This window comes from Panthera onca, chromosome X (genome assembly GCF_046562875.1).
Source record: "Panthera onca isolate mPanOnc1 chromosome X, mPanOnc1 haplotype 2, whole genome shotgun sequence".
Classification (NCBI taxonomy): domain Eukaryota; kingdom Metazoa; phylum Chordata; class Mammalia; order Carnivora; family Felidae; genus Panthera; species Panthera onca.
Window position 1 is genome coordinate 104,270,264 of NC_138357.1, and position 21,114 is coordinate 104,291,377.

At 38.3% G+C, this 21,114-nt stretch overlaps 1 protein-coding gene across 1 annotated transcript in view; it reads right to left on the bottom strand.

The window, feature by feature from the left end:
- Window positions 1-21,114, bottom strand: part of IL1RAPL1 (interleukin 1 receptor accessory protein like 1) — a 1,360,593-nt gene that overhangs the window by 12,223 nt on the left and 1,327,256 nt on the right. The window contains exon 9 of the mRNA XM_081794008.1: window positions 14,956-15,099. Within this exon, the coding sequence (XP_081650134.1) occupies window positions 14,956-15,099 (144 nt within the window). The remainder of the gene's footprint in view (window positions 1-14,955; window positions 15,100-21,114) is intronic.

Genomic DNA, 21,114 nt, shown 5'->3' on the forward strand with positions numbered 1-21,114 from the left:
TCTTTATGTGTCTGAGCTTTATGTGATTGGAGAAACTTCGAAAAACTGACATTTTTATAACCATAGGAAGAACAAAATTATGCTAAGGTTTTTAAAGAAAAGGTCTGTGATATTTTCAATTCAACATAAGTTTATAAATAGCTTAAAAATGGTTAATCATAAGAGGGTACTGCAAGAGTATATTTCTTATTCTAAACTTTATTCTTTAAATTTTATTTTCTGTAATTGAAACCTGCGACTGGAATTCTGTTCACTGCAGAGATGGAAAACAGCTGGTGTACGTACTCTTTGCAATAGTTTGCACAAATTCAAATACAGTCATTGATTTACTCTTCCCATGACTTTGAAGCGATTCTGATTGCAATATTCAACAACAAAAAAAAAAACGAACGACAGGAATGACATCAGCAAAACGGACAAAGAAAACATCCATGCATAAATCCCCTCAGCCATGGTCCAGGGCAAGTCCTGCTCACCCAGGGACCTGGTGGGAGTCACATCTGTCCACACCATGGTAAAAGGGCCACTGACTAAAGACCCAACTATGCACCCTGAAACAATTATCCAAGCACTGCCCTGCTGAGCAGGATCCTAGAGGCAGGTCCATACGCCCAGGTGCCAAAGAAGATCCTAGCCCACCCGAGCCCCTGGTAACAAGCTTTCCAAACATGGACCCTGCTGCAGACCCAGCAAGAGCCTCAAAACTGGCTCCAACTTAGCATGGCTGCAACTCTGGAGGTAATCCCACTGGCTTGGGGAACAGATCGGAGAAGGATTTCACCTGCTGAAATCATTCTGTAAAGACTACAACAGGTATTTGTTCCTTCAAATGCACAGACATCAATGCAAGGGTACATAGATCATGAAGAATCAGGAACTAATGAAGTTCCATTAACCAACCCCAAAGAAATGGAGATCTACAATCTGTTTGACAGAGAATTCAAAATAATCATCCTAAAGAAACTGAACTGTCGAAATCTTTCAGGACAGGAGGGAATGGGGTAAAAAATTCAGAGCGATGAAAGTTAAAAACGTCAACCAAGAATACAAGAATGCTATATCAGAAAAGTAGTTCTTCAAAATTAAGGAGAGAGAAAGTCATTCCCAGACAAACAAAAGCTAAGGGAGTTCATCACCACTAGACCAGCCTTACAAGAAATGCCAAAAGAAGTTTTTTGAGTTGAAATAAAAGGACATTAAGAACGTGAAAACCTAAAAATATAAAACTCAATGGTATAAGCGAATATATAGTCAAATCCAGAACACCCTAATACTGTAATGGCGGTGTAAATCACATACATTGACTAATCTTTTTTATTTGTCACATTTATTTATTTTTGAGAGGCAGAGAGAGACAGAGCACAAGTCAGGGAGGGACAGAGAGAGAAGGAGACAAAGAATCTGAGGCAGGCTCCAGGCTTTGAGCTGTCATCACAGAGCCCGACGCAGGGCTTGAACCCACGAACCATGGCATCATGACCTGAGTTGAAGTCAGACGTTTCACTGACTGAGCCACCCAGGTACCCCATATATTGACTAATCTTAATGTGTCTGAGCTTTACACGACTGGAGAAACTTTGAAAAACTGATAAAAAAAAATCACTTATATCTCTAGTATAAAAGGTCACGAAAAGAATATTAAAAATAACTATAATTATTTGTTCTAGTTCAGTGAAAAATACTATTTTTTTATGTTTCTTTTATTGTTGAGAGAGAGAGACACAGAGAGACAGAAAGGGAATAAGTGGGGGAGAGGCAGAGAGAAAAGGGGACAGAGTTTCTGAAGCAGGCTCTGTGCTGACAGCAACAAGCCTGATGTGGGCCTCAAACTCACAAACCATGAGCTGAGCTGAAGTCGAACTCTCAACTAAGCCACCAAAGTGCCCCTATTGGCATTTTGATAGGGATTGCATTAATTCTGTAGATTGCTTTGGGCACTATGGACATTTCAGCAATATTTTCTCTTCCAATCCATGAGCATGGAATGTGTTTCCATTTGTTTGTTGTCTTCAACTTGTTTCACCAGTGTTTCATAGTTTTCTGAGTACAGTCTTTCACCTGCTTAGTTAAGTTTATTCCTAGGTAAGTTTATTCTTTTTGGTACAGCTGTAAATGGGACTGCTTTCTTTATTTCTCTTTCTGTTGCTTCATTACTGGCGAATAGAAATGCAGTAGGACAAATAATCTAAAATTTGAACGGAACAACAAAAGAACCTTGAATAGCCAAAAGAATCTTGAACAAAAAAACAACCAAACAAAGGTAGAGGTATCACAGTTCCAGATTTCAAGTTATACTGTAAAGCTGTAGTGATCAAAACTGTATGGTACTGGCACAAAACTAGACATATAGATCAATGGAACAGGACAGAATGCCCCCAAACAAACCCATGACTATATGGTCAATTAATCTTCAACAAAAGAGGCAAGAATATGCAGCGGGGAAGACAGCCTCTTCAACAAATGGTGCTGGGAAAACTGGACAGCGAAATGTAAAACAATGAAACTGGACGACTTTCGTACACCATACACAAAAGTAAACTCGAAATGGATGGAAGACCTAAATGTGAGACCTAAAAGCATAAAAATCCTAGAAGAGAGCATAGGCAGTAATTTCTCTGACATCAGCTGTCGCAACATTTTTCTAGATATATCTCCTAAGGCAAGGGAAATAAAAGCAAAAATAAATTATTGGGACTACATCAAAATAAAAACTTAGGCACAGTAACAGAAACAATCAACAAACCTAAATGGCACCCTACAAAATGGGAAAAGATATTTGCAAATGGTGTGTCTGATAAAGGGTTAGTATCCAAAATGTATAAAGAGCTTACACATCTCAATGCCCCCCAAAACAAATAATCCAATTAAAACATGGGCAGAAGACATGAACGGACATTACTCCAAAGAAGACATCCAGAAGACTAAAAGACACATGACCAGATGCTTGATATCACTCATCATCAGGGAAATGCAAATCAAAACTATCATGAGATATCACCTCACACCGGTAAGAATGGTTAAAATAAAAAACACAAGAAACAACAAGTGTTGGTGAGGATGGGGAGAAAGGGGAACGCTCTTGCACTGTTGGTGGGAATGCAAACTGGTGTAGCCACCATGCAAACAGTATGGAGTTTCCTCAAAAATTTAAAAACAGGACTACTCTGTGACATAGCAATTGCACAACTGGGTATTTACCCAAAGAATACGAAAACATGAATTTGAAAGGATATACACACCCATATGTTTATTGCAGCATTATTTACAATAGCCAAATTATGGAAGCAGCCCAAGTCTCCATTGATAGATGAATGGACAAAGATGTGGTGTATATATGTATATATGTATATATATATATACATATATATATATATATGTATATATGTATATATATATATACATATATATATATGTATATATATATACACACATACATATATATACACATATATATACATATGTGTATATATATGTATGTATATATGTGTATATATATATATATAATGGAGTATATACATGAATTTGAAAGGATATACACACCCATATGTTTATTGCAGCATTATTTACAATAGCCAAATTATGGAAGCAGCCCAAGTCTCCATTGATAGATGAATGGACAAAGATGTGGTGTATATATATATATATATATATATATATATATATATATGTATATATATATACACACATACATATATATACACATATATATACATATGTGTATATATATGTATGTATATATGTGTATATATATATATATAATGGAGTATTATTCAGTCATAAAAAAGAATGAAATGTCACGTGCAACAACATGGGTGGAACTACAGAGCATTATGCTAAGCAAAATAAGTCAGGTAGAGAAAGATAAATACCATATGATTCACTCATATGTGGAAGTTAAGAAACAAAACAAATGGACAAAGGGAAAAGAAAAGAGACAGACAACCAAGAAACAGGCTCTTAAGTATAGAGAACAAATTGATGGTTACCAGAGGGGAGGTGGATGGGGGATGGATGAAATAGGCAAAGGGGATTAAGAGTACACACACACACACACACACACACACACACACACACATATATATATATATATATATATATATATATATATATATATATAATTTTTATTTATTTTTGGGGGGGCAGAGAGGGAGAGAGAGAGAGGGAGACACAGAATCCAAAGCAGGCTCCAGGCTCTGAGTTGTCAGCACAGAGCCCAACGTGGGGCTCGAACTCAGGAACCGCAAGATCATGACCTGAGCCAAAGTTGGACCACTTAACTAACTGAGCCACCCAGGAGCCCTGAGAATACACATATCTTTTAAAAAAAATTTTTTTTAATGTTTATTTAGTATTGAGGGAGAGAGAGACAGAACCCGAATGGGGGAAGGGGCAGAGAGAGAGGGAGACACAGAATCTGAAGCAGGCTCCAGGCTCTGAGCTGTCAGCACAGAGCCCGACTGCGGGGCTGGAGCCCATGAACCACGAGGTTGTGACCTGAGCTGAAGTCCGACGCTTAACCGACTGACCAACTTAGGTTCCCCAGCATAGTTTTTAAAAAGACCTTCTTTGTGTTCCTATGATTTCAGGTTGCACAGCCAAGCCCCTCCCCCTTCTGGACCTAAAGGTGTCACCTGTGTGGGTCGTGCTGGACGGGGGACCCTGCCTCCTGCAGGTGCTCAGCAGGAAATCAACCAGAGGCCTGCAAGCAGCCTGGACTTTCACAGCCAGGAGGGAGGGAAGGGCCCTCATAGGACACGGAGGGCCCGGGTCAGCAGGGACTCCCTGCTCCTCTAGCAGTGAGATCATGACCTCAGCTGAAGTCGGATGCTCAACCAACTGAGCCACCCAGGTGCCCTGAGACTACACATATCTTGATGAGCACTGAGCAATACGTGGAATTATGGAATCAGTATATTGTACGCCTGACACTAATATAACACTATATGTTAGCTACACTGGAATTAAAATAAAATTAAAAATAACAACTATAGCTACAATAATGTATGAATGGATAGACGATATAAAAATATGTAAAGTATGACAACAACAGCATAAATAGGAAAGCAAAAGTATAGACTCTTTTTTAAGTTTATTTATTTATTTTGAGAGACAGAGAGAGAGAGAAAGAAGAGAGTGAGTGAGTGGGGGAGGGGTAGAGAGATGGTAAGAGAGAGAATCCCAAGCAGGCTCAGTGCTGTCAGAGCAGAGTCCAATGCAAGGCTTGAACTCATGACTGTGAGATCATGACTTGAGCCAAAACCGAGTCTGATGCTTAACTGACTAAGCTACCCAAGGGGCCCATCTGTAAACTTTTTGTATGCAATTGAAGGTAAGTTGTTATCAATCTAAAATAGTCTGTTAGCAGTGCCTGGGTGGCTCAGTTGGTTAGGTGTCTGACTTTGGCTCAGGTCATGATCTTGGCAGTTCATGAGTTCAAGCCCTGTGTTGGGCTCTGTGCTGACAGTTTGGAGCCTGGAGCCTGCTTCAGATTCTACGTCTCCCTCTTTCTCTTCCCCTTCCCTGCTCATGTTCTGTCTCTCTTTCTCAAATAAATAAATAAATAAACAAACATTAAAAATTAATTAATTAATTAAAAAGTCTGTTATATCTATTAGATGTTTCATGTAAACTCATGGTATCCACAAAGAAGAAACCTCCAGTAGCTACACAGAAGTTAAAGAGAAAGGAATTAAAGCATATGAGTTAAAAAAAAATCACAACAGAAGACAGCAAGAGAGGAAGAAGAAAAAGGAACAACAACAAAAAACAAACAGAAAATAACTAACAAAGTGGCAATAGTAAATCCTTACCTATCAATAATCAATGTAAACGAAAATGGACTAAACTCTCCAAACAATAAAGAGTGGCTGAAGAGATAAAAAAAATAAGATCCAACAATATGCTGCTTCCAAGACTCACTTTATCTTTAAAGGCACACATAAGCTGAAAGTGGAGGAATAAAAAGAGATATTCCTGGAAATAGTAACTAAATATAGGAGTGGCTATATTTATACCAGATAAAATAGATTTACAATGAAAATAGTCACAAGGGATAAAGGTCACTCTATACTATATTGTGATAAAGGGGTCAGTTCTTCAAGAGGATGTAACAACTGTAAATGTATATGTACCCGATATTGGAGTACCTAGATATTTCATGCAAATATTAATTGAACTGAACAGCAATACAATAATATTAGCAGATTTCAGTAGCTCACTTTCAATATTGGATAGATCATTGAGATAAAAATTAATAAAGAAACAGTAGATTTGAAGAACACTATAGACCAAATGGACCTAACAGATATATAAAGAACATCCAGCCAAGAGTAGCAAAACATGCATTCTTCTCAAGCATGAATCAATATTCTTGAGGATAGATCATATGTTGGGCCACAAAATCATATTAGGTATCTTTTCTGACCACAATGATATGTGACTAGAAATTAATAACAGGGGAATATGGAAAATTCACAAATATGTGGATATTACATATCACACTCTCGAATAAGTGATGGGTTAAAGAAGAAAGAAAAAGGGAAATCAGAAAATATCTTGAGACAAACAAAAATGGAAACACAACATAACAAAATTATGAGATGAATCAAAGCAGTTCTAAGAGGAAAATTTACAGTGATAAATGCCTGCATCTGGGAGAAAAGAATGATCTCAAATATACACTCTAACTTCATACTACAAGGAATTAGAAAAAAAAAGAACAATCTGAGCCCAAAGTTAGTACAAGACAGAAATAATAAAGATAGAGCAGAAATAAGTAAAATACAGAATAAAGAGACAATAGAAAAAAATCAATGAAATGAAAAGTTGGGTTTCTGAAAAGACAAACAATATTGACAATCTTAAGCTAGAGTAACCAAGAGAAAAAAGAGAAACTAAATAAATACAATTATAAATGAGAGAGGAGACATAATAATTGGGACCAAAGAAATACAAAGGATGATTGGATAACCAAGAAGAAACAGATAAATTCCTAGAAACATACAACCTCCCAAGACTGAACTTTGAAGAAATGGAAAATCTGAACGGACCAATAACTAAGGAGATTGGAGGAATAATAAAAAACCTGTCAACAAAGACAAGCTTAAGACCAAATGGTTTCACTGGTGAATTCTACCAGATACTTAAAGAAGAATTAATGCCAATCCTTCTCAAATTCTTCCAAAGTATTGAAGAGGAGGGAAAATTCCTAAATTCATTTTATAAGGCAATATTACCTTGATACCAAAGCCAGATAAGAATACTACAAGAAAACTACAAGCCAATATTTCTGATGAATATAGATATAAAAATTCTCAACAAAATACTAGCAAATGAAATTAGGCAGCACTTCAAAAGGATAATACAACATGGTCAAATGGGATTTATTCCTAGGATACAAGGATAGATCAATATATGCAGATAAATAAACATGATATTCCACATTAATAGGATGATGGATACAAAATTAATGATCCTATCAATAGATTCAGAAAAAGGTTGACAAAAAATTTATAATTTCATTGTAAAAGCTTTCAGCAAATTGAGTATAGAAGGACCATATCTCAACACAGTAAAGACCATATATGACAAACACACAGCTAAGATCATATTCAATGGAGAGAAGGTGAAGGCTTTCTCTCTAAACTCAAGAACAAGGTAAGGATGTTCACTCTCACCACTCTTATTCAATATAGTACTGGAAGTCCTAGCTAGAGTAATTAAGCAAAGAAATAAAAGGCACCTACATAGGAAAGAAAGAAGTAAAATTTTCTCTTTGCAAATGTTATGACTTTACATATAATAAGACCTAAAGACTCCACCAAAAATCTGTTAGATCTACTAAACAAACACAGCAAAATTTTAGGATACAAAGTCAACATATAAAAATCTGTTATATTTTTATATTATAACAACAAGTTATCCAGAAAAAAAAGAAAGAAAATAATCCCATTTACAGTAGCATCAAAAATAATAAAATACTGAGGAATAGATTCAACCAAACGGTAAAGATCTATACATTGAAAACTATACGGGGAGCCTAGGTGGCTCAGTCGGTTGAGCATCCGACTTTGGCTCAGGTCATGATGTCATGGTTTGTGAGATGGAGCCCCACGTCTGGCTCTGTGCTGACAGCTCAGAGTCTGGAGCCTGCTTTGGATTCTGTGTCTCTCTCTCTTTCTGCCCCTCCCCCACTCACATTCTCCCTCTCTCTCTCTCAAAAATAAAAATAAACATTAAAAAATTAAAAAAAAAAACTATGACATTAATGAAAGAAACTGAAGACACAAATGAAAAGACATCCCATGTTCATGGATCAGAATAATTAATATGTTTACATGTCTATACTATCCAAAGCCATCTATAGATTCAATATAATCCCTGTCAAAATTCCAACAACATTTTTCAGAGATAGAGGAGAAACCATTTAAAAATTCATATGGAATTTAAAAAGGCCCCGAATAGCCAAAGTAATGTTGAGAGAGAAGAGCCCAGCAGGAGCCATCATACTTTCTGATTACAAACCATACTGCAAATTTATAGTAAGAAAAACAGTATGGTACTAGTATGAAAACAGACACATAGACCATTAGAACAAAATAAGGGTCCAGAAATAGACCCATGCATATTACAGAAAACTAGTATTTGACAAGGGGGTCAAGAATACTCATTGGAGAGGGGCACCTGGGTGGCTCAGTCAGTTGAGCGTCCAACTTCGGCTCAGGTCATGATCTCACAGTCCGTGAGTTTGAGCCCCACGTCAGGCTCTGTGCTGACAGCTCAGAGCCTGGAGCCTGCTTTGGATTCTGTGTCTCCCTCTCTCTCTGCCCCTTCCCTGCTCATGCTCTGTCTCTCTCGTCTCAAAAATAAATAAAAACATTTAAAAAATGTAAAAGAATACTCATTGGAGAAAAGATAATCTTTTTAATAACTGATAGTAGGAAAATTGGATATCCACATCAGAAAGAATAAGTTGGACCCCTGTCTTATACCATCCACAAATTTTAACATGAAATGGATTTAAGACTTAAATGTGAGAACTGAAATCGTAACACTCCTAAAATAAAATATAGAAAACATCTTTGACACTGGCCTTGGCAATGATTTTTTGGATATGATACAAGAAGCACAAGCAACAAAAGTAAAAACAAACAAAAAAGCTACCTCAAACATAAAAGCTTTGGCACAGCAAGCAAAACAATCAAGAAAGTGAAGAAGCAACTTATGGAATGGGATAAAACAACTGCAAACCATATATCAGATAAGGGGCGGGTTAGTATTCAAAATATATAAGGAATTCATACAACTTAATGTCAAAAATATTAATAATCAAATTAAAAATGGGCAGAAGATCCAAATAGATATTTTTCCAAAGACTTACAAATGGCCAATAGGTACATGAAAAGGTGCTCAACATCACTACTCATCACAGAAATGCAAATCAAGACCACAATGAAATCTCACTTCGCACCTGTAGGGATGGCTATCATCAAAAAGACAAGAGATAACAAATGCTGGCAAGGATGTAGAAGAAAAGGAACCCTTGTATACCGCTGGTGAGGGTGTAATTGGAAAACAGGAGGAGGTTTCCTCAAAAAGTTAGAAATAGAACTACCATATGATCCAACAATTACATTTCTGGGTATATGTATGAAGGAAATAAAATCACTATCTCAAAAAGATATTTGTATGCTAATGTTCATTGAAGCATTATTCACAATAGCTAAGACATGAAAACAACATGAGGGCTCCTCAATGTATGAATGGATAAAGAAAATGTGGTATATATACAATGGAATACTACTCAGCCATAAAAATGAAGGAAATCTTGCCATTTTTTTTGTAAAAAAATTTTTTTTGAGACAGAGAGAGACAGAGCATGAACAGGGGAGGGGCAGAGAGAGAGGGAGACACAGAATCTGAAACAGGCTCCAGGCTCCGAGCTGTCAGCACAGAGCCCGACGCGGGGCTCGAACTCACGGACGGTGAGATCATGACCTGAGCCGAAGTCGGACGCTTAACCGACCAAGCCACCCAGGCGCCCCGAGGAAATCTTGCCATTTGCAACAACTTAGACTTTGAAGGCATGGTGCTAACTGAAATGAGTCAAAGAAAGACAAATACTGTATGGTCTCACTTACATGTGGAATGAAAACAGCTGAAATCAGAAACAGAACAGAATGGTGGTTGCCAAGGGTTGGGGGCTAGGAGGAAGGGGGTGATGTTGGTCAAGGGGTATATATTTCCAGCTATAAGTAATTCTGGGGATACAATATACAGAATGGTGAATATGGTTAACAATACTATATTTTATATACTCGAAAGTTGCCGAGAGATTAGGCCTTAAATGCCACTAGAAAAAACAGCAGTTATATGAAGTGATAGGTGAGTTAACTAACCTTACTGTAGTAATTATTTCACAAAGTATACATCTCTCTCTCTCTCTCTCTCTCTCTCTCTCTCTCTCTCTCTCTATATATATATATACACACACACACACACACACACACACACACACACTCACACAATATATATCACATTGTATACCTTAAACTTTTACATAATTTCTTTTTTTAACGTTAATCCTGCCACTGATAGATTGTCATATTTGCCTCGGGGAAAACTTTCTTGTAAGGTCTTTTGGAATACACACACACACTCAGACACACATGACAGACAGTTGAAACGTCTTCAAGTTTACAGGATGGCTTACATGTTTGTTTGTTAATAAAGGAATATGCAACAGAATTTATCTAAATTTTCTTTCATTATGGAATGGAATCAAGTCAGTGGGAGAGTAGTTGCCCTTCTACCCCTAACCATTGTAGATACCTCATTTATCTGAAAAGATCTTAGAATTATGCATTACTGCATAGTCTTGGGTCAGTTCTCAACAGTTTTGTTTTTCCAAAGACCAGCATCTCATTCTAGCTGAAACTATGCATGGTCAGACTCCACAGAGGGGGTGACCCTACAAATATAATCTGGGTCACCCTGTGCTCGTACAGTTGTTTTCTGAGCTAAAAAGCCTAGACTTGCTCTGGCAGGCACCATAGAGGTACGTTTGTTTGTTTTTTCTTTTGGTTTGGTTTGCTTCACAAAGAATCACAGTAAATTTGTACTTAAAAAGAGAAGTCTGGCTGAGCATGGAGGATAAAATGGAAGGGTAGAGAATTAAGACCAAGAAGCTAGTGTAGGAGGCTTGGACAAGGAGCTACAATTAAGAGTAAGGAATCAGTCTATTTTCAAGAGGTACAATGGTACAATTAACTGATGATGAAACAAGAGAACGGGGAGAAGGACATTTAGAGGCTATTAGTGCATAAATGCAATTGAAGATAGGGCTGTAAAGATGATCCATAGAAGTGGGTATTGTATAATGAGAAGTGCTAAGAGCTGAATCCAGAGGAAACAATAAAATGTAAAGTTATGTAGAGGGGGACAAGAGTAAGGTGAACAAATCGAGAGAAAAGCATCTCTAATCTTTTATTTATTTTTCAGAGAGACAGAGAGACAGAGCGTGAGTTGGGGAGGGGCAGAGAGAGAGGGAGACACAGAATCCAAAGCTGGCTCCAGGCTCCGAGCCGTCAGCACAAAGCCTGACCCGGGCCTCGATCTCACGAACCATGAGATCATGACCTGAGCCAAAGTTGGATGCTCAACCGACTGAGCCACCCAGGTGCCCCACATCAATATATTCTATCCTGGAAAAATAGAATCATTCTGATACAGAAATGATAGAGTCAAGTAATACCTATTGTAATGACCTGAAAGGAACTGCATGGATGTGTTCCTGACACCAAATACTTCCTTTCCCAGTCTGACACAGTGGCTGAAATAATTGGAATTTGGAGTTATTTGGACCTGGGCTTAAATTCTGTCTTTCTGGGGGTGCCTGGCTCGCTCATTCAGTAGAGCATGCGACTCTTGATCTCTTGGTTTTGAGTTCGAGCCCCACATTGGGTGTAGAGATTACTTAAAAATAAAATCTTAAAAAAAATTCAGGAGCACCTGGGTGGCTCAGTTGGTTAAGCGTCTGACTCTTGATTTTGGCACAGGTAATCTCATGGTTCACGTGATGGAGCCCCACGTGAGGCTCTGCACTGACAGCATGGAGCCCGCTTGGAATTCTCTCCCCCTCTCTCTCTGTCCCTCCACCCCAAAATAAATAAACATTTTTAAAAATTAAAAATTCTGTCTTTCTAGTTGTGTGATTCTCTGAGTACCAACAAAGCAGCCAACACAGCACTTGCTATTTAATAAATATTCAACAAATGGTCAACAAATTTATCATTATCGTATCACCAGAGTAAGCCATCTAAACTTGCCCTCTTCTTCTTCATACTCCCTGCTTTTCCTTACATCCAAGAGTATTTTATGTATTCCCCTTTTAAGGGAGGTAATGTGGTGTCCAAGAATAAAGAAGGCATCACTAAACTTGAGACTTCTGAAATACATTTTTTTAAGCCAAGTCAAGAGTATGAAAAGCCTGGGGTCTCTTCTTAACAGTTATCTTTTCTTCGGAAGAAGAAAGGACTGTAGGAGAGCTATGAAGAATGGGAACTTGGTGATGTTAGAGAAATTTTCCACCAAGGGAAGAGTGTGTGTAGAAAGATCTAAGGGAGGGTGCCTGAGTGGCTCATTCGGTTAAGCGTCCAAGTCTTGATTTCGGCTCAGGTCATGATCTCATGGTTTGTGGGATCGAGCCCCATGTGGGACTCTGTGCTGCCAGTGCAGAGCCTGCTTGAGACACTCTCTCTCTCTCTGCCTCTCCCTTACTCATGCTCTGGGTCTTTCTCAAAATAAATAAATAAACATTAAAAAAAGAAAGATCTAAGGGGATGTGACTAAGGTTTTGAGGCATCTAAACTATCCAGAATCTTTGACCATTCAGAACATGACAAACAGAAACTGCATTGGAAATTTACAGCTTGGGGGAAATCCTTCATCTCATTCAGAACAGAAACTAAACATATTTAAAACAGGGTTAATGATTAAGTAAAGCGTTCAGATCATCTGCTTTTTCAAATATCTACTATGCTGACTGTACAAACAACATCAGATCTTTAGGTTATACTGAACATCCTAAATTTTTATTTTTTTAATGTTTATTCATTTAAAAAAATTTTTTTGATGCTTATTTATTTTGGAGAGAGACAAAGACAAAAATGCCAGTGGGTTGAGGCAGAGAGAAGGAGGCACAGAATCTGAAGCAGGCTCCAAGCTGTCAGCACAGAGCCCCACGCGGGGCTCGAATTCGCTAGCTGTGAGATCATGACCTGAGCCAAAGTCGGACGCTCAACCGACTGAGCCCCCCAGGTGCCCCATAATGTTTACTCATTTTTTGAGAGAAAGAGAGAGAAGGAGCGCACACAAGCAGGGGAGGGGCACAGACAAGGAGAGACAGAATCCCAAGCAGGCTGTGCACCAACGTAGCGGAGTCCAATGCATGGCTCGAACTCACGAACCGTGAGATCATGACCTGAGTCAAGATCAAGTGTTGGACACTTAACCAAGTGCACCACCCAGGCACCCGGAACATACTACATTTTTAAAAGGCAAAAAATATTAGGGACTCACTGTTCAAGAAAAGAAAGGCTTTGGATATCGACCTATTTTCAAATCCCATCTTGGCCACTTATATCAATACTTGTGTTATCTTCATCAGTATGTTATTTAACCCCTGGGAACCTTAGTTGCCTTTTCAGTAACATGGAGGTTACAATACTGACCTCAGAGGTTTTTGAGTCTTAGCAAGAATGACTTAAGAACGCCTAGCACTTTGCTTGATACTCATTCAACAACAGCTCTGACACTGACAATTTTCTCATATCCCTTTGAAGTAGTAGCCAAAAAATTTAATAACTTGCATACAAAGGCGAGAAAGGCAGAAACCAAGAGGCAAATCAACAATTACGAATTTAAAAAACCCAGTCGTGCTGCGGCACAGACTTCACCCCATGGGGAGGGAAGAAGGTAAAATAGAGACTGAACAAACTTCCTCTTCCCAAGTCTGACAATCCACAATTCTACCTGTGGATTTATTCTAGAGGATTCTGGAAAGGTCCCTTCATTTTCCTTTGTGCCACTGGGGGCAAAAGTGACAGTGAAAAAAAGTCGATAAATGTGAGCAAGAAACCGTGGCCATCTGCACTGTGTATGGCAGTTTGCATATGCTTCCTCTACTGCAAATTTACCTCATGTGTGAATCATTTTCAAGTGACGAAAACGAAAAAAATCTTCAGTCCTCTAATGAGTGGTTTATGGACCTCCATGTGAAGGACCCCAAATTCCTCTTAGAGGGCACACGGAATTCACGACTGACCAGAAGGGGTAAATAATAATTACGATTTCTATGTAAACAACATTTACTTGTCCAATTTGAGTAAAACTGGTAGAAAACAATGTGCTCGCGCACATTATTATCTGTTGGTCCACACTTGGGAGAAAAATCAGTCGGTCTAAATATAGCTACATAAACAGGACTGGAAAGACTGCTATGCATTCTAAACTATTCAACACAGTTTATTACAACTGGTCAGTCTAAATGAGGAACAAATTGAGATTCCGTTCAAACCACTGGGCTAGGGAACACAATTAAAAGAGGCACTCCTTGCCTGTAGAAAAGCAAAGCTGGCCTTTCAGTGCTGATTACAAGGTGAGAGAAGATGAACACGGATAGCGTGGCAATCAGCGTCTGTAATTTGCAAGTGCTATTTGGAATAGGATTCTAAAAAGGGTAGGTGTCGCTTTACCATTTGCAGAGGAAATTGCCTATTGGCTCCAAAGCATCACACGTAGAGTTCCACGTGAAGGAGGAATTTACAAACTGAACAGTGAAAGATGAGAACTGCTGCCAGGCGCTTTGCGGTAACTTTTCTTGCCTCTCAAGAAAACAAAGGCAGGAAACAAAGAAGCACATCCGGAGAGAACATCAAAAGAGGGAACTCATCTTACCTCCATCCAGCTCCTCGGCCCCAAAATGATTCCTGTAGAAGAGCATGATTTCTATCTTGTAACACTTGTAGATGGTCACCAGACAAACAAGCAGCAAAAGGATAGCACCAAGCCCTCCAGCAAGTTCAACTGTGTACATCAACTCTGGGAACAACAACAACAACAACAAATCACCAAAGGGAATTATACCATGTTCACATTCCAAGTCACAAATTCAACTTGATTTCACAGTTCTGTGGATGAGACCAGATGTAGGTGATGGATTAACACAACCCCTTCCCCTTCTGCGTGAAAATGGGACCTTTCTAGGTCTGTTTCCTTGGTAACCAGATAAGGTGGTCTGTGGTAGCTGTGTTGCTAAGCGACATTGTTTACGGTAAAAATGGGAGACGGCATTGGACGGAAACAAATTAGAAATACCGGCTTGGAAACGATAATTTGGGGCTTGCCTGAATACAGTAACACATATAAGCATATCCCTTGGGGGAATCCCACAAATTATGCTTGTGGCGTTGATCAAAGAAATATCGGTTCCTGTGGATATGAAGCGTTTAAGTCAGGACGGCTTCCGAACTCACCCAATGTGAATCTTGACCTTTCTCACCTGTGCTATCACCTAGGGGTTGGGGCTGAGGGGACGTAAGGGTTCCAACAACGCAGTTCCTGAAGGGCAGTGTGGACTGTGACATAGAGGGGTGGGTGGGCCACCTAAGGAATACTGCCTGCTGCCTCCTGCCAGGAGCAATGACTACTGTTCCATATGTTTCTGAACAGTCGTGCCAGTGTGGCTTGCCGCAGTGTTGGCGGCTGAATACTTGGGCTCAAAGAGCCGGCCCCCTCGTGGATGTCACACCAGACTATGTCGGTAGTATTTTCCTTTCACTAAGCTATTTAGAGAATTTTCTTTTCTTCTCTTTCCCCTTTTACTAGGCAGTTTGCTACATTCTACCCAAAAGAGGGATTCTCTTGCCACATACATGTTCTCTTTTTCCTCTTGAATATCCATATTACATTAACAATTATCAGGCATTTCTGGGGATAGAATATTCACTTCTTTTCTTCCCCTTTAGAGCCCATACACATTGTAACAAAATGAAGGCTACCGGCTTTTAAACATTAAGCCAGAATGCACAGACTATGAAGTTCACTTTACGCGCCTATGAATGCCTACCGTCTTGATCAACACAGTACACACGTTACTGATGGGGAGCCATGGTTCACTATTGTTGATGACTACGTTGAAAAGTGCTGGTTTCCTTAATTACCATTAGATATAAAAATTCCTGAAATGATGGCTCTGAAGTAATGGTATTTTTGATGCTTTACTTTATAATTCATCGATGGGTTATCTAATTTCAGAGCAGAGGAAATGTAGGCTTATAGTGAAAACTTTAAAATAATCTATGGCTTGAGAAACAACTACTCTTGTGTTACAAGATCACTCCTGAGATCTCAAAAAGGGGGTGAAATAATCAGGAGTACAGGGCCATATCAGGGACAAATAACTTGAAAACACGGACATCATTTTCTCACAAGAACATTGTGTATTTGTGCACGTGTGTGCACGTGTGTTTGCGTGTGATGTGACTTTTCCTGGGATAATTACAGAACTCAGCCATATTTTTCATTATGTAGTCCTTCATTTTCAATGCAACAGTTTAATCAGAAAACATATATAACTGCTGTTTAATCAAGTGTATTCTGATGCTCTTGTTATTAAAATTAAATGGAAAATAGAAGACAACCTTATTAGAAGTGATTGGACTTTATGAATTTAAGGAAGAAAAAGAAAACGAGTTATTAAATCTTTTAGAATCTAAATGAATATGACAAGGGAAATGCCAAAACGCGCCTCCTGGAAATCTTTATATTTTGTACTTATAAATATCAGACACCTTTATATGCTGAATCTTGTGAGGACCTACACAAGATACTACTACAAAAGTACCAGGAATGAAATACAAAAAGCTCCTCAGGATAATGTTGTCCCATCCCTGTGCGAACAGAAAGGATAAGTGGGTAGGTAATTCCGTGGGGGGCATTGGGCCTGGTTCTCTCAGTATATGAGTTAACTCCACCATATACACAGAAACCTGCAGAAAACTAACTTATGCCCACAGGCCAATTTGTATACCAAAATCACCTGATTTAAATTGTACTGGATACGATGGAAGAGATAAACATTTGAACTGTGGTTTCTTTTCCGATTCACTCTGTTTTCTATTTTAACGCATCAGACACAATTTATCACTCTAAAATGCTTGCATGAGAAAAGACAGGGAAAAATAACGGAGAACGCTTAACTTGCACTCTCAAACGGTGCTGATGGCAAAGCCCAATGGTACCACTATATTAGAAAATTTGGGGTGGTTTCTAATAAAGTTAGCTTAGGGATCTACCCTATGACTAGCAAGTGCACTCCTATGTATTCACCCACGGAAATATAAGCAGATATCCACAAGAAGACTCGTTCAGGAGTGTTCAGAGAAGTCTTATTCATGGTGGCCGTGACTGAAAACGACCCAAAGGGTGATTAACAGGAGACATTGAACAGACTGCTGTCCGTCCATATGACAGAATACACTCAGCAGTAAAAAGAATAAACTACTGACACATGCAACAAGAGTGAATCTCACCAAATTATGTTAGGTGAAGGAAGCCAGACACAAAGTAGTATCTTCTATATAATTCTGTCTAAACGAAGTACAAGAGCAGGCCAAAATAAACCATCGTGATAGAAATCACAAAATGGATGCTTTGTGGATAAGTGATGGGAAAATGTATTGGAAGGGGGCAACGGGAAACTTTCTGGGGTAGACGAAACATTCTGTAGCTCTTTTGAGGTATGGATATACTGGCATATGATTGTCAGAATGCAATGAACAGAACACCTACCATCCATGCACTTCACCTTACGTTAATCACACTTCCATTCTTCACGACTTCGATATTTTGAAAAAAAATAGTCATTATAAATTCTAACTCAAGGCTTAGGTGGGGAGAAGCTGTAAAAGAAAGCTGGAGGCAGGACAGCTGCTTTGGCAGGTATCCGCCCAGGTCAGGAATGGTTCTATGTTGGCTCCAAGCACACTTGTGGATTCTAGAGACGTGGCACCAGGCCTGGGCAACTGGCGTGCTTCACCCCGTATCTAGTTGAACAGCTTTCAAAACAATCCAAAACTGTGCCTGAAACATAATCTTATTACTCTAATAAGCGGAATTCTCATTTTCTTTGGATGGTATTTATAAGACTGGTCTTCACACACTTCTTTAAGACCTTTAACACTGAATATGCAAAATCAGAGAAAAATTACATGAAAGTAAGTCCTTCCTATTTTTAGAGAAGTCACTGCCCAAATGTGAATTATTCCCATTGCTAGAAGTCTAGGGCCAGTCAAATAATTATATACACTACCTCAAATATACTATTTCATAGGCCAATCAATAGTATTGTCTGAAATGTAATGAGAAAAAGCCAGCGGGGTTGATGGGGCTTAGCAATTACAGAAATGGTCTACTGTCACATGAATGTATACTTTAAGTTACAAACATATGGAAAGTTATATATACCTAGAGTATGAGCAATAAGCAAGAATAAGCCTTCTGAGCCAGAGGATAGTCATTTACTAATAATAGGGACACCAAAACCAGGTCCAAAGACACGGCATTTTCAAGGAGCGAATTTGTCCTGGGATCTGGAGAGTATCTCAAATTTCCTTCAGATACTTCTGTAGTATTACATTCAGAAGCATGGTGTTCTTACAACGTCCACGGAAGTCAGAGAAGAAATGGGTCTTTTGCCACGGTCCACACACCAGTGCCTGTTCCTCGGTTACTACGTTGTTTTTATGCAAGAGTACCTTACGTGCCCTTCGTATTATAAATGGGAGAGGTTAAAAAAATTTTCATTTAAGTTTTCCACACTGGTTTGTATGCCCTGTGTAAACTCTCCCCCCGCCAAAAGGGTGTATTAGATTTAGTTTCCACATTCTTTTGGTCCAAGCTGGACGCATTCATTAATATGAGCGCTACCCATTATGGCTTATCCATTGGGTCAAGACAAAATTACTAGGGGTTAAATTCTGTTACAGTTAAAAGAAATGATCTGGGCCCACTGCTGTATTGTATCCTTACATTGCAATGTGAAAGGTGTTGCCCCAGCAAATGTCATTTTCCCTTTGAAATGGGATCTGCTTTTCAGCTCCAGTTCAAGTTGCCTGGAGTGGCAGCATTTAAAAAATAAAAAGATTCCATTTCAGCACGATTCAACATCAGAAGATGGAAAGAGAAAGTGCAGACCTTTTAAGAATCTGTTTAGCCTTTGTGTTATTTTGTTAAAATGATAGACTCTGCCCCCCTTTAAGGGATTGAGACTGAATATTGAAAATTGTAAAGCAAAATTGCTCAGCAAAACCTAAGGGAAACTGGCATTTGGTTAAACACAACAAATGAACAAGTGCCAAAGAGTTACGTTTAAGGGCACCAGCAGTCATTTAGTTACAGGCAATTAACAATAGTCTTTGGAAAGCTCCAGTTTGGGCAAAGGGAAAACACATTGATTATTGCTGCAGTAGTAGACTGCTTTCGGAATAAATTGCTTCAATTTAAAACTAGATTTGCTACAAGCATTTTGAGCAATGACTACAATTTTTTCTTATCAAGACAGTTGGACCAAGCAACCCTTTAAAAGAAACAGCTAATTAAAATAAAGCGCATGCCATCTCTTAGTACATTGGATTACACTGCAAATAATAAATGCATTTGGTTTACACTAATCTTGCTGCAATTACCTAGTGCAGTTTGGGATCCTATTTTTTTCTACTGGCCAGTACCTGGTATTGTTGTTGGCAAACTTTTTCTGCTAGGTATCTTTGAAGAGGTAAAGATGTTAACAAAGTAAATCAAAGTTTTTAGGTATTTTTGAACTCCTCACTTGGATTTTCATTTTGTTTCTCTATATGTATTTATATGCATAATCTTGCTTAAAGTATAACTGAGTATTTTAGGTGGCTTTTCCTTATATAGTTCAGCCTAAAATTGCCTCATTCATTATATAAAGTCCTTTCAAATGTTCTGCCCTGATTTATATGCAGTAAAGTGCAAGTTTGTGGGGGGAAATGCATGATAGACAATCTAATGATCCCGGTTTATTCATTAGCCTCACCAAGTACATTTCCTCTTCTCTCATTGTGTTATAAAGAGCTAAACTTTATAAGGATTTATCCATCCACATAAATTCATATGCATATTTATTTCTCTGGAGCAGTATAACTTATTTGTTCCTGGCAGGAGGATAATTATGCTCAGCCTACAAAGATATTCAACTCAATTCTACAATACATCAACGCAATTTAGAAGCAGTTATAATTTTTTTTTTTTTCGGTAACGCATTAAGAAGCTGAATTGCTACTCACATAATGGCAAGAAAATGTTTTGGGGAAGGTATAAACTAGTATGTAAAGATAGAAGTTTTGCTTTTGGAAAGTGCGTTTTGGAACAAGGCAGGATATACAAAATAATAATATAATAATAATAACAATAATAATAAAAATAAAAATGGTCTCTGAATTTAGCAGGTTGATTTGTGCAACCAAACATCTGGGCAAAAGATTACCTTCCAAGTGGTATATTTTGTTATTTTGGAGAGAGGTTTTCAGCAAAAGTATCACATTAACTTTTACTTACTGCCAATCGAGAATGCAAATATGGTTGTTGGCTAGAACCCATCATGAGGGCGTAGTTAGTCTAAGCGCCAGAAGCCATTAGAATCGCATTGTTACATGTTAATAAACTTCAAAATTGAAAAATAAAACAAAAGGCTAGAGAAAAAAAAATACATCATTCTTTCCGCAGTTAGCTAAAGCCTCCCCTTAAAATGTGCTTTTCTTCCTTCCAACCAGATGGAAAGGGTGTTGTGTTTTTTCCCTATGAAGTCAAAGGAATATTCATAAGTGGTATGTATTAAAAGATGAGTTAAGATGAATAATGACAGTAATCAAAAAAACATGATTCCATGAATTCATATTAATGAACAAATAAATTAAAAAGAAAGGTCTCCCTTAGCCAAAGCAGAATGCCACTAGGTAAAAATAGAAGAAATGATAGAATTACAAATCACGATGTTTCAACCATTCTAATAATAATTCATTCAGGCAGGAT